Raw genomic sequence first — 27,675 nt, 5'->3', positions numbered from 1 at the left:
TTGGGTATGTGTAACTCAGGGGAGTGTACAAATGGAACCAAATGGACCCATTTGGTGCATGTCACATGCACCAAACATGCAGCATGTGCATGTCAAACTGGGGGTCTTTGACATTGTTTTATTTATTTTTTTTAGAACTACTGCAGTAGAGCCATAAGATAACAAGAAGACATGATGTGTGCCAGACTTCAAATGTTGCACTTATAAATTTATACTGCTGTTGTTACTGTTGTAAAGTGGATCTCTTTGAAATGATCTTATTGACTGAATAACAGCAGGCTCTTTTACTAGTTTTATTTGGTGATCTGATCTGATCTGATCTGTGGTATTGGTGAGGATTGATCTGATCTGTGGCATTGGTGAGGATGTATTTTAGTTTTTCAGTGTTATTATAGCAGCTTTGCAAAGTACAATTATTGCACTACTGAAGCCTGAAGGGCCAGGCCTTTTGTGTGTTTGTTTTATATTTCTCCACCTGACTAACTGTAACTGCTAAAGTGAAGCTCTTAGAAATGGGTGTGTGAGACAGATTTTCAAACCATGTCAGTAGGCTTTGTAGTTTACATCAATTCTTTTTTGTATCTACAATTCTACATGTCTGTGTCTATTTAGAATGAACACAACAATGACATGATACTAAAATGATTTGTCATCCATCTTTCTTTACAATTTTCTGTTATTCCTTGGTCTTTTATGAGATATCCATTATTTGAAGGTCAGCAATGCTACTTTATAGATTATAGCTTTTTAATTGAATGGAAAATGAATGTTTCATTAAACGTATGTATCAGATCACAGCGAAACGCATCGAATCGTATCGAATCGCATAAAATTCCACAAAATCGAAATCGTATCGAAATTGCACCGAATCGAATCGTATCGAATCGTTCTGTATGTAAGATGTATCGTCTTTGAATCGAATCGCAGCCCATGTATCGGATACGTATCGAATCGCCTTGTAAGGGATGGATACACACCCCTAGTAAACGGTCCGTCACGGCGCTGCAGGCGAAGATATAGTTCCGCCCCGAAAAAAAAAAGAAAACATTTGCGAATCTTATTATTTTTTTTCACCCACCTCTGTCACAATGGACCTGGGTGTGATGGGGGTTACCTGGGTTCCAGGAGAACTGCTCCATGTTCCTGAGGCACACGATGAGCAGGAGGATGTAGTTGGTGAACCTCTCCTTTATGTCTGCACAAAACATAACACATCAATCCAGGATTAACCTACTTCTGGACACACACACACACACACACACACACACACACACACACACACACACACACACACACACACACACACACACACACACACACACACACACACACACACACACACACACACACACACACACACACACACACACACAGTACTGAACTCAACTCAATCTACCTTCAACCCATTCTCCGAGATCAAATGCAGATCTATTGGAAATGCTGGGCCAATACCGATACAATGTTTAGAATAACAACTGCCAATAACAGATATACAAGTTCACAACGTGTCACACTGCGATGTGTTGTGTGCTTGTACAGTAGATCATCTATTTTAACCCATTTAGGCCTAGAATTATTGAATGCTTTAACCAGTGAAAAATAGCAGATATACAAGCTCACAGCGTGGCACCGAGTGCCGCGCTGCGAGCTTGTAGATCTGCTATTACTGAATTTCCCCCTTGGGATAATAAAGGTATCTATCTATCTATCTATTTTTGAAAAAGTTGTGAAAATGTGTGCAAATCTTTGAATATATGAATTTTCAAAGTGAACGTTTGTAAATCAAATTTTGCCTCTGGGTGGTCCTGGTCCCTGGAACTAAATATTTTGAGATGCAGGTCCGTGGCCAAATACATATCATTTTGGGGGTCCTTCACATGAAAAGGTTTGAGAACCACTGACATAGTAGTCTCTCAAGAACAGACTAACTGAGCTCCAGTTGAGTGAAAAGGACCTTTTCTTTGACGATGGCTGGCCAGATTGCTGACATAGAAACATAGGCTTTTCAAAAAATCTTGGAAGGATTCAAAAGACACTTATAGAATCGGGTAAAAATTCAGATTTTCACGATTTTTCAAAAATAGAAGATCTACAAGCTCGCAGCGCGGCGCTGTGAGCTTGTATATCTGCTATTTTTCATTAGTTAAAGCATAAAATAATGATACACAATATGTGTACCTGTTCTGAATGGGTTAAAATGTTAATTTTGTTAAAAAAAATTAAAAAAATAAAAATAAAACATGACTTTGTTTGCACTGCTCACCACTGTTGGACATCTGGAACAGGTTGTTCTTCTCAAACTTCTTAAACACACTCCCTTTGATCTCCACAAACTGCAAAGAGGAAGGAAAAACATCAATGATGGCTTTCACATCAGTATAAACACCATCATGGTCTAAATACTCCAGTCACAAGAAGGAGTCGAATGGTATGAGGACCGATGGCTTCTTAACTCATCTAGTGCCATTCGCGAGATGTCTCGCGAAATGTAATCTATTACTGTAGTGCCATTCACGGGATATCTCGCGAAAAGTAATCTATTACTGTAACGGCGAGTACATTACCGAGAAGAATGGCCGGCGGTCCGGAGACGAAATCCGTCGCTGATTTCGCATCATCACGGCTCCACGAGCACAAAATAGTCCCATCCATAACATTGAGGTGGACGGGGGATCTCATCTTTAATGTCCATTATCTCAAAACTACACTTTAGAAGCTAGGATGGAGGCAGATGCTCGCTTATGTTACACAGTTATAAAAGCTCCCGGTCGGCCATTACACAACTCCACGTGGACACGGAACGGTTCCAGCGCACGATCCGATGACGTCAGACCGGAAGTGATTCGCGTGTGGACTTCTGGCCTTCAAAATAAGACAACGCAAGTGAATGGGACCTGAAGGAGGCACTTTGGACATTATAATCCGTTAACTCAGTGAATGCCACCCTTTATTCAAAATCTACAAAACTGGTGCCAGCCATTTTGCTTAATTTTGCCTTTTTATGGGGGCCAAAATCATATTTTGTACTTAAATTACATATATAAATCTATGCTTCTATCGAAAGCCACACTACCCCTCTTACAAAGGAAAACATGTATATTTATATATATATATCCTATCATTAGATTTGGGCTTCAATAGAACATGTGTAAGATGTCTTGATCATCATCATATGTGTGTGCTGTGATGGGCCCTGTATGGAGGCATATGGCCAACTTCTAGAGCGATTTTTTTGAAATTACAATTATGAAAAAATGATAAAACTTTTGATTAATTAAAAAGACGTAAAAGACGTTTATGGCACCGAGGTCCAAAGACGTATAAGACGTTTATGGCGTTCAGTGAGTTAATGTCTGGGGCTCAGAATGAGTTAAAAGGTAGCCTCGTAAACCAGTCTCTTCCTGCCTTCATGGGAGGAGTCAGTTTACTAGGCTACTTAAAAGGTATAATCCAGGACTTATTTTAATGAATAAAACTTTATTTTCACCAATCTACTGTAAATGTAGATACATAGGGCTACCACGATTATGACATTTTACATGACGATTAATTTTCTCTCAAATAATTGCGATTAACGATTTAATTGTGTTTTTGTCGTTGACGATTACATTTCTGTTTGGCTTTTAGGACTTGAAGATGCACATGGCAGATATGACACATAACCTTAAATATACAATGAAATTACTGACATATTTGACAACTTTATACTTAAAAAAGAACATTGAAGCTCACATCGCGACGCGTTGTGAGCTTGTAGATCGGCTATTTCCACTATTTTTGACTTTCTTAAAAATATATGAACATTTTTCAACATGGAAAAGATTATGACGATTATGAAAAATAATCACGATTATGTCAAATAATCACGATTAGACGATTATGTAATAATGTGTGACAGCCCTAGATATATGCATATATCAGAAGGGGAGACAACGTCCACAATCCGCCCAAAATCACGCTGCAGCTTTATGTCTCTCCTATACAATCTAACAGTGTTGTGGGGGCGCCCGCAGACCTAGCGGTCCAGGCGCATACCACATAGGCTCTGATGCCTGGCAGCGTGTCACGGGTTTGAGTCCCGTTCCCGGCATGCGTGTCGCTGCCCCTCTCTCTCCCCATTTCCTGTCAGTCTAGGGTCCTATCAATAAAGGCATAAAAGCCCCAAAACAAATCTTTAAAAAAAAGACAGCGTTGTAACTGATCCTATGCATGTGTAGCGAGTTCATATGGTGTTTAAACCCATTTAGGCCTGAACACATTATGACGCAATATTTTATGCTTTAACTATTGAAAAATAGCAGATATACAAGCTCACAGCGCGGCACCGAGTGCCGCGCTGCAAGCTTGTAGATCTGCTATTTTTGAAAAATCGTGAAAATTAGAATTTTGACCCGATTCTATAAGTGTCTTTTGAATCCTAAGATTTTTGGAAGAAAAAAACCTATGTTTCTATGTCAGCAATCTGGCCAGCCATCGTCAAAGAAAAGGTCCTTTTCACTAACTGGAGCTCAGTTAAGTCTGTTCTTGAGAGACTACTATGTCAGTGGTTCTCATACCTTTTCATGTGAAGGACCCCCAAAATGATATGTATTTGGCCACTGACCCCCATTTCAAAATATCTAGTTCCAGGGACCCCCCAGAAGCAAAATTTGAGTGACAAACATTCGCTCTGAAAATACATGTATTCAAAGATTTGCACACATTTTCACGACTTTTTCAAAAATAGCAGATCTACAAGCTCGTATATCTGCTATCTTTCACTGGTTAAAGCATTCAGTAATTCTAGGCCTAAATGGGTTAAGTGTGTGTGTGTGTGTGTGTGTGTGTGTGTGTGTGTGTGTGTGTGTGTGTGTGTGTGACTCACGTTGTTAGACATCATGATGGTGAGCAGTGACTTGTTGTGGGAGTTGAAGGCTACATTGAGGGTGGTAGCCTGGACCATGATGAGAATGGCATGAAGAACTGAGAGGATACGCTCAGGAAAACAAAGGCTCATGGTGTGCACATGCAGTACAGAGCAGAGTACATTTACAGAGTGCTCATTAAAACCCTAAACAGATACAGTATACTTAGTTGGCCCGGAGTCCCCCAGAGATCTATACTAGGCCACCTCTTGTTTTTAGCCATCATTTCCTAACAATACGACTTTCATATTTGAGTCTTTTAGTTGGTAATCTACCATAAGCCTGATTTATACCTAGTTTTGCACTGGTGTCACAAACTGAAAATACTATTTTCTGCTTGTAGATACGTCATTCAAACACACGCACGCACAGACACAGAGCGTATGGATACAGACGTAGAGAACAGCCATGAGGAAGTGAGGGATGACTCCTATGTGATCTCTCTTCTTCCCTTTGGGCTCGGTGGCCGTCCAGTACAGAGCGTCCAGGATGTCCTGACCAAACGACGAGAAGAGACGGTCCGCCACCTAGTGGACAGGAGGCCAGGAGGAGGACAACCCAGAAGACAAAGACAGAAGGAGAGACAGAAGAGGAGGACAGGAAGTGTGCAAGGAAAGAAGGAAGCGAGGGAGGAGAGGAAGGGGGAAAGGAAAGTGAGTGAGTAAGGAATCACTCATTGCCATGTGATAAGAATAAGTACACCAGTTGGTTGGGTGTTTACATCAGAGGTTTTCAAAGTGGGTGACAGGGCACCCTGGGGTGCCGTGACGGCAGTCCAGGGGTTTAATATTTGGAATTTATTTGGACACTTAAAACAATATTTAGTATCATTTTAAACTTGAAGTACAAAGTTATTTTCAGTCAGTTCTAACCAAAATGCCTATTATCTCAAGGTTTTCCTCACACTGTTGAATGACAAATATCTCTTATACCCTAAAATAGGTTAATCAGACGAATCGATTTTTATAAGAAATCCATTCGAATTGTGATCCATTGATCAATTGACCATATCGTATTTAAAACATAATCATAACAAATCCAAAGAGCATTCATTAAAATGAAAAAGCAATCAATAGAATACTCACTAAGAAAGAATTTGCAGCCCTAATAGGTTACGACAGGGGTCTTCAACAAGGGGTCCGGGACCCCAAGGGGATCCTTAAGAGGTACTACAAAGGGGGCCGCCAAATCCTTGTGTAATAGGATAATTATTTTAAATGAACAACTTGAACCCTCGCATCCTTATTCCGAGGAGAACTTTAGCCAAAAATAGCCGATCTACAAGCTACGAGCTTGTAGATCGTCTATTTTTGGTAAATAGGTTTGGTGTAGAGGTAAAAAAAAAGAGCAGACCAAGCACCGAGTGATAGTTCAAGTTTAGAAAATATCGATTAAATGTCTGAAAATACACATTAACACGAATCCAACATAGACTGATGACAGTGCTGTCAAACAAGTCTATGAATCTATTCATGAAATCGATGAGAATCTGCATCACACATTTATACAATATGTAGAGGGGGTCCCTGCTTCATCTCTCTCTCAGCTAAGGGGTCCGTTGAAGACCCTCCTGGGTTACGAGAAACAACCTGCAGATGATATTTGACTGTCACTTATCTTCGTGAGGGCGTGTGTGTGTGTGTGTGTGTGTGTGTGTGTGTGTGTGTGTGTGTGTGTGTGTTGGGGCATTAATGACTTGAGATTTTTGCAAGTCGACTCAACTCAGTCAAAAGTTGAAGTCGACTTTATCGTTTGATGACGTCATCACATCACACACGACCCCCCACTTATTTTGGGGGGTCCCCAGATGATGTGAAACATTGTTTTCTCACTCAACTGTAAACAAACCAACATAAAGTTTAAGCATGTAGAGGGTATCTTCACATTTCTAAAGTGACAATTGAAGGACTTTTTAATATCTCTAAAACGACAAATTAAACATTGGCCAAATTGTCAAATATTAGAAGCAGAAATTGCGAAAATAGCCGATCTACATGCTCACAACGCCTCGCGGAGCATGTAGATCTGCTATTTTCACAATAGAAAGTTGTTGTTGTTGGGTTTTTTTCAAATTCGACTTTCTCTGGTGGGAGTCGACTTGTGTAATGAAGTTGACTGAGTCGACTTGTCGACTTTTGTGGTTAATGCCCTAGTGTGTGTGTGTGTGTGTGTGTGTGTGTGTGTGTGTGTGTGTGTGTACCTCCAGCATGTTGTATATGATGTACAGTTTGATGACAGACTGTCCTCTGATCAGGTGGTACATCATGGAGTAGTCTACATATCCCATCATGGAGTAGCACAGGATCATGATTAACCCTTTCAACACGTCACACACCTGGGCCGGCTGCAGCAGCCGCGAGCCACTGGACAGAAAGACAGACACACACACACGTGGGCAAAGAGAGAGCAGATTATAGGTTATTCCTGCTTGTTAGAGGGGAGTTAATCCATTCTAATTACAGCTAATCTGTCTGACTCTGAGCTCTGCTTCCCTCTGGAGGCGCATGGTGGTATTACACAGGCTGTTTCTACATGCAACTGTATGTGTAATATCTAAAAACTCTTAAGTTTAGCTGGTTTTAAATATTTAAAAACTAAATTAAAGGAGGGGTAGCAGGGTCCTTTCCTTATCTAAATAATGACGCATATCTCTCAAAGACCCCCTAAGGATGCCCAAATAAATGTAAAATAAATAAATAAAAGACATAGGCACATTTGAAGTTATAATCAGTTTCTCCGTCTACACCCTCTACTTCGGGACCACGCCTCTTCCGTGACGTCCCGTTACGTCACAGCATTGATAATGCCTTGGCTCGTTCTCATTCTCGTTCTCATTCTACAAACTCACAGTTGTGAGCTTGTAGATAAACTTGTAGATAAACTTGTAGATCAAGTAAAATATGTGGATAATGGATGAACTCATTAAATGTATTTCTATATACAAAGCAGTAAATAGCATTTTTTTGACAAGCGGGTAAGAGTACACTTATGTTATGATTAGGCTGAGAGGATGTGAGGTTGCCTTACAATAAAATAATAATAATAATAATAATAATCAATCAAACATTTCAAAAGAAGTTTAGGCCTAAACAAAATGTGAAACATTTGTGACGCATTACACTGGTGATCATTTTCAATCACACCGACCCCAAAACCAAACGCATTTTGAGTTTCATATACTGTTGAGTGTTGAAACAAAGGTAAAATTAGCACATAATGGTCATTTCTAAGTAACCTGTCAGGGGCCGGTCAGAGTCAGCCAAAGGGCCGCATGTGGCCCCCGGGCCGCATTATGCCCAGGTCTGGTTTAAGTGGTACCGGATATGCAGCTCGGCAAATAAAAGGTGAATATATCCCAGTGCATGACAGAGGATAATTTCACGATACATCTAAATCTCCACGTTACGATTATTGTGGGTGTTTTTTATCAGGATAAACGATAATGACAATTATCTTCCCATCCCTAGTATACGTATGAATAGAAACATTTACAAGCTCTTTCCAGCGACATAAACACAAACCTACATATTTACAGTACATTATATAGCTGTGAAGAGTTTGAAACTGTTTCTGTGCTGTTGCTTTCAGTGTAATTAATGCACGGCACCACGGACCTCATCAAGTTCCCTTGGATGTCCTCGGATGTGCAAACATACCTGGCAATAAAAACTAGTCAGATGCTTGTGTGTGTGTGTGTGTGTGTGTGTGTGTGTGTGTGTGTGTGTGTGTGTGTGCGTGTGTGCGTGTGTGCGTGCTACCTGAGGCCGCAGCAGGGCAGGGTGAGGAGGCGTAGCAGAGCCAGTAGCACCCTGAGGGGCAGCAGAGTGAACACATACAGAAAGGCATCCAGACACAGGAAGAAGCCAAACGTCATCAACTGCACACACACACACACACACACACACACACACACACACACACACACACACACACACACACACACACACACACACACACACACACAGACAGAACAGCATGTTCAAGCGGTAACGACAGTCTGCACGTCAGAACTTGAATATTACTAACGTTATGTAAATGCATCGTTAACTGAAAATGATTCATATTACATAACCTGGCATAGTTATACGTTTCTGACAAAGCATATTCTCAAATAGTACATTTGTGCGTGACTGCGTGTGTATGTGTGTGCATAATATGTATGTATCTTAGTAACGTCTATATGTATAAGCGTGTGTGTGTGTGTGTGTGTGTGTGTGTGTGTGTGTGTGTGTTTTAGGGACGAGACGATATGAACATTTCATATCACGATTATTGTGACCAAAGAAAACACGATTTACGATATTATCGCGATAATCAAAATATCTCCAACATCCATTATCCTGGGGCGGAACATTTGCCAAAAAAATAGCAGATCTACAAGCTCACAATGCGTCACGACACGTTGTGGGCTTGTAGATCGGCTATCTTTTGGCAAAGAGGTTTGGTAGAGAGTGAAAAAAAAAAAGACTTTATCAAGTACGTATATTATGAGTACGATTTACCAATAGAGGGTTTAAATGGTAACGGATATGCAGCTCAGCAAATAAAAGATGAATTGATCCCAGGGCATGACGGAGGACGATGTCACGATAAATTAAATCTCCACAATACAATTAACGTGTAATTAAACGATAATATAACTTATCGACCAATCCCTAGTGTGTGTGTGTGTGTGTGTGTGTGTGTGTGTGTGTGTGTGTGTATGTGTGTGTGTGTGTGTGTGTGTTCCTTACCTTCTCCAGCTCCTTGGGGATGCGGAGGCAGGTGTAGACTCTCTCTCTGCGCTCAGTGTACTTGGCCTCGTTGTGTTCCAGGAAGTATCCCCTGGTGAGCTCTGCACTGATGAACCTGACCAGAGACAAGTCTGTGGACCAGAAACACACACAGCTCAGCACTAGGCCTGTCACAATTATTACTGAATCGTCTAAAATCGCAATTATCTATCGTCATAATAACTTCCACATTAAAAATCTTTATATCTTCACTGTCTGGCAGAAACCTTGTATCTCCAAAGTAAAGCCCTGCTTCACCATACAAGGCCTTCGCACAAAAGTAGTGAGAACAGCTGATCTACAAGCACAAAATGATGTAGATCGGCTGTTTTGAAGAAAAAAAATGTTTTAAATTATAAATACAAAACAAACGGTTTTGGAGTACATACAAGGTTTCCACCCCACAACAACGATATATTTTCAAAAACATTCCATAATAGTGGAAATAGATGATTTGCACATGTGTTATGTCAATATCTGCCCTGTGCAACTTTTATGTAGCCTAAAAGCCAAACAGAAATTAAAGTTTTTATGTTCAACAACATGAAACAATTCAATCACTAATCAGCTCGCAATTATTTGTGTGAATTAACCGTACATGTAAAATGTCACAATCGTGACAACTCTGATGAAGCACTGATGAAGCACACTGCGACTGCGATGATCAACAGCTCCGGACTGACTCCTTATGCCTGATTTATATTTGGTTTACGGAACAAGATAGCAGATCTACGAGCCCACAATGTGACTTTTCCACTGTCATTTGCCAACCAGAACCACGATGTGGTCTGAAATGGCTGTGGAACACAGGTACGTACATACGAACGCAGGAGGGTGAATTGGGTGTCTATCTCAGACATTTTCTACACAGCCATTTAGAGGAAAAACGCAGCAGAACAAATCGTTGCCACTGCTGGTGTGAATTCCGCAATACTGATGAACCTCACCAGAGACAGGTGTGTGGACCATAAAAACACACATTTCCTATACATCTCTTAACTACTTTTTAGATGTATTTTATTATTACTATTATCATTATTACTATTCTGATCGTTAAAAAAAATATACCGTTAAACAGGACCCATTTTTCAAATATGTGTATACATTTTTATTGGTCATGTTACATGTCTTGTTGCTTGTTTGTGTCGAAACAATAAAAAACTGTTAAAGAAAGAAATACACATTTCCTGATGGGAACAGCAGTAACCGGAAGGCTCACCCCAAAACACACTCGCTCCCATGGTTTTGTCCCGAGCGGTTCTTGTATTCTTGTATTTGTTTTACTGAGGATAAGGTTAGGAATAAGTATAAGGTTAGGAATAGTTTTACTGATGTTAAGCTTATGAATAAGGTTAGGTTTAGGCATTGACCCAGGGCGAGTGTGTTTCTGGGCGGGCGTTCTGAACAACCGATTCGAGAGAGGGGACAGTCACTGATAACCGATGTGAAACCGATATATGTACGGTATGCATAATAAAAACAGGTCTTTTTCTGTGTGGATTGTGCAAAGATTTTGCCCCAATATGATTATGCAAAGGTACAGTGACAGTAGTACTACAGACAGGTGTTTTCTTAAACCAGTGTCTTTATTAAAGACTTAACTTTTTTTTTTTTTACTTGTCAGTCAAGGTGTCAGTCAGGGTGAGAAAAAGAGAGTGACAAAGAGACAACATGTATAGTATGCCTGTCTGAGTGTGTGGGATAATGACAGTGAGAACAAGCAAGGCTTGTTACAAGCCTTCATCATCACACATGTTGACACTAGTGACAACCCAACATTAAGAAAATACATCGTACATGGACCATAAATACGTTTATAAAATAGGATGTTGAAAATCTCACGAATGATCCTCTAATAACCTAACCCTAGGCTGCAAACGTAACATTAACCCTGACTCACTAAATCCTGCGAAGATTCAAGAATAAACCCTTGATCATTAAATACATTAGGCCAACCGCTGGCAGGTAACGTTGGAGGTCTTGTGTGATCATCATCATCTAGGTGTGAAAATATCTTTGGCAGGAATCAGACCTTTCAGAAGTGGCAGTGGGGCTCGGTTCAACTAATTAATCGGGGCTGGCTGTCAAATGCAGTTTGTCAGGTTCAGGTTCAATCAGAGCGTACTAGTTTTCACAGAGGAAACTGAGCGTGGCATAGGAGTACCAGAGGAATAAAACCTGATGTTGCGGGTCTTTCAGCAGGGGCATTTTCTAAACGTCCAGCTGTTGTCTATATGGGCTGGATGTATACCGTCGCTGTTGGGCTCCTTTCTCCATATTCAAACTTTTTGTGTTTTTTTTTGTAAATGAATACCCGACTTGATCATGCTGCAGTGTCAAAAGTAGCAGATCAGCAAGCTTGCAACGCGTTTCGAGCTTGTAGATCTGCTACTTTTGAATTGGAATCTTGAAAAGTAATATGAGGTTTCCACCCGCAAGAGACAAATATGCTTGGGCATTATTACTTTAACCATTATTTTATGCTTTAACTATTAAAAAAATAACAGATATATTTTGTGCAAGTCTTTGAATATTTTTGACCCGATTCTATAAAATGTCTTTTAAATCCTTCTATGGTTTTTTTTGAAAAACGCATGTTTCTATGTCAGCGTTCTCAAACCTTTTTCATGTCAAGGACCCCTAGAATTATATGTATTTGGCCGCTTACCCTCATCTAGAAATAGTATGTATCCGGGACGGGGGCCGCTCTCCATTCCGACATGTCGCCACTCCGACATTGACTTCTTATTGTCGGAGTGGCAACACTTCCATAGAGGTTAGGTTTAGGGTTTTGACTTCTTATTGTCGGAGTGGCAACACTTCCATAGAGGTTAGGTTTAGGGTTATGGATAGGCTTAGTGTCGGAAAGGAGACATGTCGGAATAGAGACATGTAACCCATCAGGGACCCCCCAGAAGCAAATATTAGAGTTCCAGGTCTTAATGTTAATGCGATCAGAGAGCCGACTCTGACCCGTCGGCACTCGGCACAGTGTGCAGTGCAGTGCACTTCATCTGGGAATGGGATCTTTTCCGAGGCATCACTCCCCTGACTCCATGTGACACAGCATAACGGACCTCTGCTGCTGTCTGTCCTCTTAATGTATGTCAGAATCAGCTTTAGAATCACATTCAGTTGTATTTGTGTGAAGCAGCCAGTGTGTGAAACTTTGTTTTGGTATTCCGTGAAAGAGAAGAGGACAGAGGGAGAGTAAGAGCAGAGGGAGAGGTAGAAAACAGGTTAAATAAAACAAATAAAGACGCAGATAGTGTTTGTGCCTTTAGCCTGAAATAACCCCAGGAGATGCGGACAATGATTTCTATTATGTACACACAGACACACGTTAAAAAGAAGAAAAAAAATAGGTCTAGGAAAACAAACGAAATGTGTCCACAACTGGGTTGGATAATACAAAAATACTCCAGAAGATGCATCATGCTGCATTATATGATGCAAAATGCATCATCATTCATGATGAGATACTAAAATATCTCAAAAACAAAAAATAACTCAGGATTGTGTTGATCTTGTCCCAAACAACAATAAAATAAGATCTGGTTGTCCCAGAGGTGAACTGGGCTTTTAAGTTTACTTCAAGATTGCCCAAAGTTGCATGGGACTTTTTACATCCCTACTAGGAAGCACAGTCAAAACTTCCAAAAAGTTGATAGCAAAGTGTGGTGGGCAGACAGCACGTGCTTGTGTAACTCCAGTTACAGTCAAGCACAGACACCAGCAGAGCAGGAGAACATAGCGTACAAAATACATTCAGTTTGTGCACGCTCACTCACACTCAACTGTCTCTCTCACTCACACACACACACACACACACACACACACACACACACACACACACACACACACACACACACACACACACACACACACGTTCAATCAGTGATTTGACATGATCGTACATACAGTCTGTTCCATTACAAGCAAGCAGCTACATATTTCACTCACTCATGCCAAGCAAGCAGCTGCAGTTGGCAAGTCGCTCGCAACAAGAACTAAAAAGTTCAATCATGCTAAATCAAACTAATCTAACCCGTGCAGGCTTCTTCCTATCGGTTTACATGTACATCCACATGAAGGGAAACCATTCACCCGTTAGCTGGCTAATGTTACAGTTAAAGCAAAGCACTGTATGTAATGTTACAGAGACCATGCTAGCATGGCAGGTATACGTGTGCAACAACTGTGCATCCTCCTGGCTGCAGCGTCAAAGTTGTGCACATTCTGCAATCTGCATGCTGGCATGCAAGGAAATGCAATGCATAGTGCATGAGTGTTCCAGATAACACTACTGCCCCCCACACACACTGTGCAGTGTGTGAAGCTGAGCCGACAAAAACAAAACAAAACAAACGCCTGACCAGAGAGGCTAAAACACGTGTTGCACCGAACACGGTGACCGGCCGAATTTTGTGACCCCGGCCCAGAGTTAAAGCTATTTTATAATAATTCCACATCGTTTCATTCACAATGACTTGTTTTGCGAGGTTGTTTGATAAAGCTACGGTCGGGTCACGTAACATGGTGATTATTTACACGTTATGGAAAAAAATGTTTTCCCAAGGTAGGTCCCAGGTTCACACAAGTCGTTAAAGTCTTCAAACCAGGTTTTGCTATTGCCATTAATTAGAATAACACGACGCAATGGCCAATACAATAAAACGGCGTCCACACGCTATAAATTCTGTTAATTTGTTCGGGAATGCGCGCATTATAAAACCATGACACGGCTGGAGTCACCGTGTACGACGGGGCACGGGTTCCGGTGTAACAGCGTGTATTGAAGGGGGTTAGCTCTCACCAGAGAGGTTGCGTTTCTTGCTCTTTCTGTGCCCACCGCCCTGGTGGTCGCTGAAGCCCGGCGTCTCCGTCGTCATGCCGTCGCTCTCCTTGCTCCTCTCCGCTCTGGCAGCCTTCCTCTCCCTCTCCTTGCCCTCCTTCTCCGTGTCTTTCTCCTCTTCTCCTGCTAAACCCGCCGACACAGAGTCCGCCATCTTCCACCACAGCCTCTGCTCTCTCAGCTGTGGGCTGACTGACAGCGGCTGCGTCACTGTCCGACGTCACCAAACACCCGCGGTTCCACGGAGCTGCCAGCAGAGGGCGCTACACAATGCTTTCTTTTGTTACATTAGTGTTTCTAAAACTTTAAAATGTCAAGGTCTTCCCTTAACTCTGACAGCATACAAATGGAACCAAATGGACCCGTTAACGCTACACAATGCTTTATTTTATTACATTTTAGAACAGTGTTTCTCAAACTTTAACATTTCAAGGTCTTCCCTTAACTCTATAACAGCATAGGCCTACAAATGGAACCAAATCGACCCGTTAGGGTCCATTTGGTTCCATTTGTATGCTGTCAATTTGTATGGGTCAATTTGGACCCCTCTAAACTTGTCTAAAGCCTAAGGAACCCACTGAGTCCCTGGAATCAACTTTGAGAACCACTGCATTAGAACCTTGGTTCGAAGTGGCTTTATTTAGAACCATTAGAACCAGTGGGTTTTCAGAGTGGGGCCGGGCCGCGACCTCGCTCACTAGAAAAATCATTAAAAGAAAATTATATTTACAAATATTTTAATGTCAATTCAAGTTACATTATTGAGATTGTTGGCATTCCTATTTTTGGTAGATATGTGTTCAATATTATTATTTTGTCAAAATCATTAAAAATGTTGAAAAATTGTGAATAACTCGTTCCTCTGCTATACCACAAAAATGTGGAATGCCTTACCGAAGGTCTTAAAGGAGTGTGGATCACTAGCATCCTTTAAAATCGCCCTGAAAACCCACAGGCAGCAGCCGTTCGCAACTGGTAAAAACAAACCTATAGCTGCAGCCCAGCCCTATACTAGTCAGGGATCCACATGCCCAAAAGTTCAAGGAATAGGGTTGAACCTGTGATGTTCTGCCGCACTTTTTATTTCTGTTTTATCTATTAGTTTGGTCATTAAGGTCCACAGAATGAGAGGCCTGCTCTGCCGGAAACATCGCGAAAAGTTATGGCCATTTGTATATTCACTGTCCCATTGACTCCACTACACAGGAACAGAAAAAAATATATAAAAAAGAAAAATCTGCTTTAAGTAGCATGTGAGGGGTCAAACTGGAGGACTTTCATGATTCTGAATCCATTGCAAGCATTGTTTTGCACAAAAAAACATTCCTTGGGCTAGAAAACGAACCAACAAAAGTGTGAAAAGTGATGACTCATCACTGTGATAACTGTGAAAAGTGATGAGTCATCACTTTTCACACTTTTGTTGGTCCGTTTTCTAGTCCAATGAATGTTCTTTGTGCAAAACAAATGCTTGCAATGGATTCAGAATCATGAAAACCCTCCAGTTTGACCCCTCACATGCTACTTAAAGCAGATTTTTTCTTTTTTATAATATATTTCCTTTCCTGTGTAGTAGAGTCAATGGGACAGTGAATATACAAATGGCCATAACTGTTTTTCGCGATGTTTCCGGCAGAGCAGGCCTCTCATTTTGTGGACCTTAATGACCAAACTAATAGATAAAACAGAAATAAAAAGTGCGGCAGAACATCACAGGTCCTCTCTCATTTTGAGGGACTGGATCCCCGGCTATACCCTCCCCTGCCTGGCCTTTTTTGTATATACTTACCGTTTGTATTGACTTACTGTATTTTGTTCTTTCATTTGTATTATTATTATTTGTTACTGACTATATCTACAGCATAGTAGCCTACTGTGTTCTATTCGTCTGTCATTCAATGTTATATGAGATAGGCCTACTTAAATGGTTGCTAGGGGAAATAAGCTTAGACTTTATAGGATCTCCTTTTAGTAGACCGTGTAGCCTACCAGTGAACTGTACCGTCATGAAACTGTACCTTTTCCTATGCAAACTTCTAATAAAGTCTTCAATCAATCAATCAATCAATCAATCAATCAATCAATCAATCTTCAATCAATCAATCAATCAATCAATCAATATGATATACGTAGCTAAACTCCCCAGAAGCACTGAATATAGACTGAATTTACCTGCAACAGAGCAGCATCAAGACAACAAAAAGTAACGCACAATAAGAAGCACTTTAGATTGTGAGACCAAAGACCAGCAACATATTGGTGCTGCTGCTGTGCAGTTCAATTCATTGTTATGTTGGGGGGGTAATAACAGCTCTATACTGTCTGAAACCTTCATGCTAGTTGGACATAGGCCTAGTAGGAAAAGAAGGAGGACAACAACAGGTCATATTTTTGAGCAGTGGTCACACCGTCTCCTATGCGTGACTGTGTCTGTATGTTAGTTTGTTTGTCTTAGCATGAGCTGTAATACTGCTGGGTGACCAAGTGGCACTGTTGAGGCACACACACACACACACACACACACACACACACACACACACACACACTCTCTCTCTCTCTCTCTCTCTCTCTCTCTCTCTCTCTCTCTCTCTCTCTCTGTCATACACATGTCTAGCTTACTTCAACCGCTCACTTCAAACTGGGGTTTGATTTTTCTTAATTGAAAATATGCAATGAAATAATTTGATTTCATTGAAGCGTGCAGGCTATTACTTTATGTTATAATTATAGGCCTATATTATACAGAATACAGCTCGAGATGACCTTTTGAGGGCCCGCGCAACATGAGAGCATTACTGTGGTGGGTATAATTGATTCCTGTGTAAGCTGCCATTTGGCAACCTATTGAGAAGCATAAAAGTGCCCGTGCCTGAAAGGGCAGGTCACAAGCAGGCGGCTCATTACACCCGTTGATTAAAGAGGACTAGGGGAGGAGGAGGTGACTGACAGGAGGAGGAGTAGACCTATGGTGGTAAAAATACTTCAATGTTTTATTTAAGTAAAAGTATCAATATACTGCAATGTAGAAATACTCAGTCAAAGTCCAGAATTCAAAATGTACTTGAGTAAAAGTACAAAAGTATGTACAACATGTAAAAAATAAAATAAATAAAAAATAAGTACCGTTCCAACAGCAGAAAGTAGCCTAGGCCTATTGGCCTACATTGCGCAGAATGTCCCATTTCAAGTTTCCAAATGCATAGCCCACAAATCTTGAAAAAAGCACATCTATAAGCTCACAATGCCTCGCATCATGAGGCATTGTGATCTTGTAATAGCCTATAATCAAAATCTACCAGGTGATTAGTAACTAAAGTTTTAAAATAAGTGTATGGACTAAAGGCTACAATATTTGAAGCCGAGATGTAGTGGCAGTGGGGAGACTACTGTGTATTGTAAATTAGAAATAGGCCTACTCAAGTAAAGTACAAATTGTAATAGCTAGGCGACTTAAGTAAATGTACTTAGTTACTTTACACCACTGAGGAGTAGGAGGGAACATAGTGACTCAGGAGGAGCGCACGGATAGGGTTTCTCTCTCGGTAAGGGATCTGTGTGACAGTGTGACCAGCATACGATAAGGTTTCTGCTGCCAAGTTCGTCGGTCGCACGCCAACACACTCCATCCCGGGGGGTCCAGAAAGCGGCTTCTTTATTACCAGCATGTTTTGTTTACCGGTGCGGACAATGCACGGCGTGGGTCGCTTGTTGTACTACTCTCTAGGATGCGCGTAAAGTGCGCACCGCGGCTCACCTCCGCTCTCCTCCTCCGCTCCTGCTACTACTACTACTACTCCACAGCCGGAGTCCGGGTCGGGTTACCGCCGCCCGGAGCCACCATGGGCCTGCACGGCCCGGGGAGCCGCCGGCTGTAGTAAGAGATGCCTAGCTTGTGGAAGCGGATCACGTTTTCGGTGGCCTCGGCGCTGTGCATCGTCTCCGTGGTGCTGCTGGTCGTGGCTCTCTCCACCGAGCGCTGGGTCACCGGGCGCATCCTCTGCAAGACGGGCGTCGCCATCGTCAACGCGACCAGCGCGGAGCTGGACCAGTTCAGGGGCCACATCTACTACGGGTTGTTCCAGGGAGGGAAGACCAAGAACTGCGGGCTCGGCAACCGACGCAACAAAATCTACAGTAAGAAAGACGATAGTCGATAGCCTGCCTGTTGTATCTGTATCTATCTATCTCGAGTCTCTGTCTGGCCTGCTGACTGCTTTTCTGTTTTCAATTCAATTCAATTCAATTCAAATGGCTTTATATTGGCATGAGAAAACATACGTTTACATTGTCAAAGCAGAAGTGTACACAATATAATACATTACAATCAGCACAAAATTTGTAGACCTACAAGTGAAAGGAGTGAAACAGTTTTTTCATGTATCAAGGTACACGCAGGCAGAGTAGGGATATATACAATGGTTAATAGTCTTTAAGGTGGTTGGGTTCCATATTTGATATCCTTCTCCTATCACAGCAGCACACAAATCTTTTCTCTCAGTCAATAACAAACAGTTGTCTAGGTCACTGTTGAACTCAGGACTGCCAACCCTCCAGGATCCAGCAGGAGTCTCCTTGATTTCGACCACATCTCCTGCTGGACTCTATAGCCTCAGTTGGTCGTTTACTAGGCTATCTGGACTCCTGGATTGTCATTTCTCCTGGATTTGGTGTCAAACTCCCCAAATGTACCACCAGAACACAGGAAATTACATCTACCATGTTACCCCCCCCCCCCCCCCCCCCCCCCCCTCCTCTGGATTCTGACAGTCCAATGTTGGCAGCTCTGATACATAACATAACCCTGCCTCTCTTGTTCTATCTCTCAAACTTTCACATTTCAAGGTCTCCCCTTAACTATGACGGTGTACAATGTAGTGTACAAATCAAGTGTACAGCGTGATATCTAAAGGTAGCGGCAATCTGGCAAGTCCCGGAAAAGACGCGCTGTGATTGGCCAGGCGTCATTTGAGTGGCAGCCTCGCGAGGCTTTTCCTCCCCTACTAATACAGACAGAATGCCACACCCAGCACCTTCCTCTGTGGCTTAGTGGATTGGTCTCTAGGATTCCAATCCATGTGGCCTGGGTTTGTATCCCGGTCGTGCCAGTTTTTCTCGCTACACCCCATGGAGGTTAGGTTTAGGGTTAGGGGTAGAGTTGGGTTGTCGAAAAGATAACATGTAGACATAGCGACAATGCGGCTCAAAGGGACTGTAGTGCCTTGGTACTGCTGCAGGCCAATCACACGCTGCCAGGGTGGGGATTGCCAGATAGACGTTACGGGAAAAAATCACGCAAGTGTACACTGTCAGAGTTACAGACATGTAAGGGTCAATTTAGACCCCCCTAAAGGAACCCACAGAGTCCCTGGGATCCACTTTGAGAACCACTGACCTACAGAGTAGTCAGTTGTCACCTAATATAAATGGTCTGCTCTGTCCAGTTTTCCCAAAGCTCGTGCGGACGTTGGGGGGGAACTGTGGTGGTCTTCATGCGCTGGTGATTCTGTTCCTGTTCTGTGCCATTGGTTTCGCTGTGGTCAGCCTGTCCTTCTGCATCTACAACGCCCGCAACCCCTACCCCTACCAGAGCATCAAAGGGCACAAGGGACTGTATCTCTGGAACTTTATTGCAGGTGTGTGGAGAATAAGCATGCACACACACGCACACACACACACACACGTGGGCACACACACACACACACACACACACACACACACACACACACACACACACTGAATCCCTCCCTAGTTGCTCCCGATGAGCAGTTATGATGCCAATGGTGGAAAGTACACCTCAGAGTTAAAGTAGCAGATCTACAAGCTCAAAACGTGTCACAACGTGAAGCGCTGTGAGCTGGCAGATGTAGGACTTATGGGCAGTCCCATTGAAAATAGCTGATCTACATTAACTTGTGAGCTTTTAGATCGGATATTTTCAATATTTCAAAATGTTTTTCAAAATAAAATGGCCCACAGGATCCTATTTATATTGATCCAAAATGACTGTCCATGGGGTCTATTAGGCACAAATGCTCCTGTTGTCCAGTTTCCCCAGCAGAACCCAGCAGCTCTCATAGCATAGAGTAGAGCTTATAAGCCTATCGCTTTTACACTATTTGTTGTGGTCAAAAGTGTTTTTTATTTTTCATGAATGTGGTACTCCCACACAAGCCCTCACACTCTGCGAAACAGATGTTATTCTCTTGTGTTTTGCCAAGTCCCGGAAAAGATTCCCTGTGATTGGCCAGTACAGTCACTTTGATTGACACCTGGGCCGAATGCTCACTCCAAAACATTATTTATGAGATTGCGGTGGCTTGTGTTGGACATGTGTTTGTAATGACAACTAGTAACACATTCATGAAAAAGAAAATCACTTTTGAACACAACAAATAGTGTAAAAGAGATAGGCTTATAGGCTCCACTCTATGCTATGAGAGCTGCTGGGTTCTGCTGGGGAAACTGGATAACAGGGGCATTTGTGCCTAATAGACCCCATGGACAGTCTTTTGGGATCAATATAAGTAGGAAAATGAGCCTAGAAGTGTTTTAGGGGGGAGTTGTCCTTTAACAATGACTGTCTCCGCCAACTAGCGTCAGTTCAGCAAAAGCTAAGGTATGGCAACCATGACTGGTGTCTTGCACGCGCACGAAGGCGCATACCGTAGCAACAGGCATGATTAATCTATTTTAAGAAGTACATTTTATTTTTTCCCCCCTGTAGCCTAGGCATGGCAGCTGCCAAACCTTACCATACCCAATTGACGCCTCTGCCTGTCTCTCCACCCCTCAGCTCTGTTCGGGACCCTGAGTGTTCTGTGTTTCCTGTCGTCCGTGAGGAGCCACCACCTGACGGAGGCCGTGGCCAACCACAAGGAGAGCCTCTTCGTGCTGTCGGTGCTGGAGGACAACGTGGACTGGTCCTTCTGGCTGGGCGTGGCCAGCATCTGGACGCACGTGGCCGTGTGCGGCGTGGTGGCAATGAGCCGCATTAAACTCCCCCAACAAGAGAACAAAGTCCCAGAGGAGCCCACCATCTCTGCGCTGGACCTCCTCTACTGAACCGGACGTCCAAACCAGCGCTTCTCCAACACTCGCATGTCAAGTCAAGACTCACAAATTGATATGTGTCTGTCCACGGACCCCCATTTGACAAGACTTTGTGCCAGAGACCCCCATATGAGGATATTTGGCAACAGATCTACAAGCTTGGCGTTTTTTGAAAAGCAGAACGACGTGAACGTCAACAATAAAAAGAAAACGCCCGCACACTGCCGAACTGCACGGCACAGGAGCAACGATTCATTCAAAGAATCGACGTTTCGGTCACTGATGACCTTCTTCAGACAGAACAACAAAAGAGGGCTTAAATTGTTATCAAACTGTTCCTCATTTAGCTTGGGACATCCTTGAATCCCCTCAAGGACCCCCGGGGGTCTCCAGTCACCACTTGGAGAAGCAGCGGTCCAAATGTCCCAGCGGTTCACGGATGCTGGCATTGATATTCACGTGCACACAATGTCGCTGCGTGTCCACAATGACTGCATGCAGGCTACATCCTGACCCATGCCATAGTTTTGCACCCGGGGCCGATTACTAATGTTTTGACTGATATTTTCAATTTGAAAAAAGTTTATATTTGAGAACATTTAACTTTATATAAAAAATTAAAAAAGTTTTGATAGATAAAACAAATAAGTATACCGGTAGTAATTTACTTCAATTATACAATGAACAAGCAAACAAGTGAATATAAAAATACATGCATGAATGGAACTTTATTACTTAACCACTTAAGCCCTATCAAAGCAATTGTTAAAACATAGCTGATCTACATAAGCTCACAACCTGTTGCGTTGACCTATAATGCCATGCCCAAATGATGTCAGGTTAAAAAGTGGTAAAAAATTGGCTGAAAAGATGTCATCAAAAAAGTCAAATAATCGACGTTATGTCCGCCATTATTTGACTAATACAGGTATATTGGTCAGGGAGCCCACGCAAGCATTTGTTAAAATGTTTCACAAATATTCCGGGATTTTCAAATTGTTTCAGGAAGGTTTTTCCATGTACAGTAAATAGGGTTAAAGTGTTTAGACCAATTTTTATGCTATATTAACTCATTTTGTTAGGGACCCCCTCAAGCACCCATGAGAGTCCCTGGACCCTATTTTGAGAACCACCGGCATAATGTCAAATCATATATCCCCACGAGGATGAAAAAGAAAGCTTATACTGGAGACCAAGTGACAAGTCCAAGTCATGCACAATCTCTGATCTTTCTATCATGGTAACTGGTAAAGGTCGCTAGCCAGTAGCCACAAGACCACCCACGTTGTTAGTGGGCTATCACTGATGTGTGACATCAGTGTGATGCCCATTTGACATGTGACATAGCTAGGGATGGGACGATAAGCCATATTATCGTTTATCATGATAAAAAAAAACACTCAGATTTAATTACCGGTAATTGTGAAATCGTCCTCCGTCATGCACTGGGACCAATTCACCTTTTATTTGCCGAGCTGCATATCCAGTGCCATTTAAACCATACATGGGCAACTGGCGGCCCGGGGGCCACATGCGGCCCCCACCTTCACTTAATGCGGCCCGCAGGTTGATATCGGAATACTGCTATATTATTGATTTCAGCTTCCAAACATGCGAACATGACACGCTTCAATTACTTCAGTCCATATTATTACTAGTAGCTTACTTTTTTTAAATGTCCAATGTATTTGAGTTCATAAAGATAGCAAAAGAACATATAAATGCATTTGAAAAAAGAAAAAAAACTTTTCAGGGTTCCAATTAAAATATAGCTAAACCTAATTTAGGATTCCAATTAAAAAATAGCAGAAAATTGCCGAACTACAAGCTCACACCGCGTCGCGTTGCAATGCGTTGTGAGCTTGTAGATTGGCTATTTTTTGGCAAATGTTCTGCCCCAGGATAATGGATGTTGGGGATGTTTTGATTATCGTGATAACATCGTAAATCACGATTTCTTCACAATAATCGTGATATGAAATTTTCATATGGTCCCATTCCTAGACACAACCCCTTTGAGCAAACCTGGTCCTAAAAGTGACATATCCCCACTCAAGTGGAGAAGACCACACACACGTGTTGTAACAATACGGTGCTGACGACAGGAGGGTCTCGAGGTTGGGGACAAAGTGCTGAAGTGCCTCCACCATCAGTCATTCTCAACTTTTTGAATTTCAAGGAACCCAATTTGATACCACTCCCCCAGTGGTAATTTAAAGAGGCGGTGCCATATATATATTTTTTTACTTATTCTGTTTTATGTCTATGGAGTTAACATTACTCTAATAGAACCCCAGGTGTGGTAATTATAATGTGCAAATTTGCCTTCCCTTTTTTTGGTTACTTCCTGAAAACCGACTTCCGAGTCAAAATAGGCCCAACTGAAAAAACATTGAGTTACTGACATCATAAAATCCTCCCCTCCTCTTTTACCATACACCCAGCACTGTGGGTGTGGTTAACTTCAGCTGGGTCACCACCCACCATGACAACCATTTCATTTTTTTAGAAAGAATATACAACCAGGCCTTTTTTTAGAAAGAATATTCCTCCTAGTATAATCATAATACCTGATCATCAAGTTTTAGGGGGGGGAAAAATCATGGCACCCCATCTTTAAATTTGAGAATGTACAAATGTACGGACCAGTAAGTGTCCCCAGACCCAATGTTGGGAACCAGATATTTACACTGACTTCATCAAAATGAGCCCATTTGTCAAAAGAGGAAACCAGAAACAATGGCTGAGAATACAGAAAGACTGGTGTCTTTACAGCAATGGCCAACCTGCTATGCACACATCGGAGATCATAGAAACAAACAAAGTAATTAACTAGACTACACTCTGTCGAAGTGCCAACTTGCGGCTTGTTATTTATATCAGGTCGCACTTGTTGGGGTGACGTGACCGAGAACGCTGCTCCCTCATTGGCTAAAGGCCCTGCCTTTGTACTGTCGACCAGAAACAGACGGTACCGAACACAGTACTTGTGCGCTCTGCTGGTGCAAGTAATAACTACTACAAGGGAAGGTGCTTCCTCACGTTTCGTATAATGGTCTCTAACTACTCTCGCGTAGCCAGACAACTATTCCACAATCTCTGAATGCTATATAGAGTCTGGAACTAACAGCTCCTGAATGGCGAGTAATGGAAGCTAGCATTACCGTTCAAGAAAATATATTTTAAAATGTCATTTCTGCTAAGCAGCAAGCTAAATAAGCTTAAATGATTTTTATTTATATAATGCTAAATGTGTGCGATGTCAGACGGAAACGGAAGTGGGGAGGAGGCTTCACTTCCGATTTAACCGCTTACTCGTCATTCTTCTTACGTTGTTCCAGACTCTATGACGGGAGCATTTGCAAATCGCGGAGTCAACAGTCTGGCCCACAAACGTAGGGTGAACTCTGGCATCAGGACATTTGTTTCCACTCACAAGAAGAGAGGCAAGATCATAATGACCTTTCTCAAGTCATTAAACCATACCATCAAAACCACACGACTTTGGGGGTGTGATGCCGTCCCAAACTGACTGCAGTTATGTTGAACCCATATTTTTTTCTTTTGATGTTATGTACATACTGTATCTGACTGCAAGTATGTGTTCAAATGATGTAAATAGAAAATAAACATGATTTATTTATTTATTTTTTAATGTATGTATGATATGTATGAAATGTGATGAACAGACATGTTTTAATCCAATGCATGGTCCTGCAAGTCAATGCTCAAGTGTTTTGAGCAGAAAGACAAAGTAAAATGTTTTTGAGGAGTCTTGAGTTCAGTCCCCTTTTGTGACATTCTGAAGGATTAGAGTACACACACACACACACACACACACACACACACACACACACACACACACACACACACACACACCTATTGCCCTACTGCAGTTGTGAAGCTATGTATGTGTGTGTGTGTGTGGGTGCATGTGCATGTGCATGTATGCTCACACACATGCGCACACACACACACACACACACACACACACACACACAAACACACACACACACACACACACACACATTGTTATGAATGATGGAATGGATTGAAACAAACCATTTCTGCCAAAAAGCCACTGTTATGGCCACAAATGATTGGTGGAAGAACTCAGACTGATCGTGTAAATGTACTTTTACAGTAACCAGTTCTTTCTAGAAATCTTGTCCAATAAACCTTTAGTGTTCAGGGAATGTAAATAAAAGAACCTGTGTTCCAATGGATCCAATATAGTTATTATTAAGTCACAAGCTTTTGTTATACTTTTCATTGGTTAAATATGTATAAAACCCACAGACAACCACTTTCACTTTCAATATGCATTTGATTTAAATGTAGGCCTAAAAGTTGTGCACGTAATCGTCCCCGCTTTTCCTACATTTTTATACCACGATTTTGTAACCCATTTTTCACCCAGTGCCAATTGTCTAATGTAATCCTGGGCGCTACTCTCCCTCTGCCAACCTGGGAGAGGGACAGACTGACCTCATGCTTCCTTCTATGCGTGAGGAGTCCAAGCTGTTTCTTTTCACCTGACAGGGGGAAGTTTCCCCAGCTGGACTTGTGGAAGCGTGTGGAAGGAAGTCAAGGAACACGTTATTCCAAATAGTTCCTTTCCCCTCCATCAGGCGCCCTTGGCTGGCCAGGGGGAGGCAATATAGAGACCAGGATTACTGCATGTTTTCTGTGAGGGTATCTACCCTATAGGAGACATGGGGAGAACATGCAAATTCCACACAGAATCTCTGCAAATTTCTGAAGAGCATCTCACGTCCTCCTGGTCAGCTGGAGCAGTTTGATACCTGGTTGCAATGGGTCCAGGAGATTTCCTCGCACTGTTCCCCTACTGGCTGCATGGTTGCTATGGTGCTTTCATTTGTAAACAGTCACTGCTCATCACGCAAAATGACCAGAGTTCAAATGTATATAGTGATGATGGCGTCATGTTGAATGTGTTTTTTTTTCTTCCAATTGTGTTATTTCATTTTGAATTCAAAAGAAAAGACTCTTCTGGTCATTAAGCGATATACCTTAGTAGATGTACAGTATGTAACAGTGATTTCTGTAACTAGGCCTGCAAGGGACAGGTAGTGAATTATTGTGGTAACTTATTTTGGACAGGAGGTGGCGCAAGAGACAGGAGGACGAGGTTTTGTTTAGAAATGACCTGGGTTTGGTGTGACTAATCTATTTGATATGCATCAGTTAAAACATGTTGACCTTTCCAGAAAACATGTTTTCCCACCTCAGGAATAAAAGCCTTAATTGTATGACCTATCATTTTTTGTTCAACCCCATCACTGAATGTAAACTACTTAATTCATTCATAAATATATCACTATATGAGCAATGCAATCATGTTGCATCGTTCCCTAGTAGATCAGTGCCCGTGGAAACAGCATTGGCTACTCTAACAACGGGTACAGGGAGCACTCTGACATGCGGGTACAATGGTTATTACATAACCGGGTGGGGCGTGCATTCCCAACTTGCATCTTTCCTGATTTACATCGTTCCTCAACGCACAGGTCTAGTTATTACTAATGCTGCTACAATGTCTTAGGACAATAACAAATATAAATGTTACTGTTATGTACCTGTAGTCAAGAGGTAACAATAAAGAACTCCTTGATCTTGGCATGTCTCCACACAGCCTGTCACTCTGGTGGCTGCTGGCACTGTAACAGGCACGTACGTGCACACATAGATATCAAGGGGGGCTTGAGCCCCTGCCCTTTATCTGTCTGTAAAAAGTGCCCTCTCCAGACCATAAATGCAGTTTTTACAATGGTGAAAGAAATGCAAATGCCCTCTTTCCATGCCATACCCGAAGGCAGCATTCAAGAGAATTGCCTTGTCCAAATACTCTCCTGAACTTGAATGCAGCAATTTATGTTGAAAGAATTGCCTTCTCTGTGTAGAAATCCATGCCGTTACGCCACATCACCAGTATTGACTTGATTATGCTTAGTTCAGTAAGCACCAAAAATAGCCGACCTCCAAGCTCGACAGTCCTTTATTAGGCATCCCTTCCTCCCATTGCCCCATGTCTTTTCAACACATGCACACAACTCCAAAACATCCATCACCT

General features: G+C 42.1%; 2 protein-coding genes across 2 annotated transcripts in view; one reads left to right on the top strand and one right to left on the bottom strand.

Annotated features, from left to right (window-relative positions):
- tapt1b (transmembrane anterior posterior transformation 1b) overlaps positions 1–14,685 on the bottom strand; it is a gene marked incomplete at its 5' end in the record, with an annotated part of 29,895 nt that extends 15,210 nt beyond the window's left edge. The window contains 8 exons of the mRNA XM_080721257.1: positions 1,115–1,195; positions 2,264–2,333; positions 4,865–4,962; positions 5,296–5,431; positions 7,105–7,267; positions 8,663–8,781; positions 9,638–9,768; positions 14,493–14,685. Coding sequence (XP_080577383.1) covers positions 1,115–1,195; positions 2,264–2,333; positions 4,865–4,962; positions 5,296–5,431; positions 7,105–7,267; positions 8,663–8,781; positions 9,638–9,768; positions 14,493–14,685 — 991 coding nt within the window. The remainder of the gene's footprint in view (positions 1–1,114; positions 1,196–2,263; positions 2,334–4,864; positions 4,963–5,295; positions 5,432–7,104; positions 7,268–8,662; positions 8,782–9,637; positions 9,769–14,492) is intronic.
- A 3,727-nt stretch (positions 14,686–18,412) lies between these two features.
- Positions 18,413–21,593, top strand: clrn2 (clarin 2; the record flags this gene model as incomplete). Its single annotated transcript, XM_080721618.1, has 3 exons — positions 18,413–18,665; positions 19,973–20,164; positions 21,325–21,593. 3 exons carry the CDS (start codon positions 18,413–18,415, stop codon positions 21,591–21,593), a joined length of 714 nt encoding a protein of 237 aa, XP_080577744.1.
- Between the last annotated feature and the right edge of the window lie 6,082 nt (positions 21,594–27,675).

This window comes from Nannobrachium achirus (assembly GCF_963921795.1).
Source record: "Nannobrachium achirus genome assembly, chromosome: 3".
Classification (NCBI taxonomy): Eukaryota; Metazoa; Chordata; class Actinopteri; order Myctophiformes; family Myctophidae; genus Nannobrachium; species Nannobrachium achirus.
This window is presented reverse-complemented; position numbering and strand designations above follow the sequence as displayed.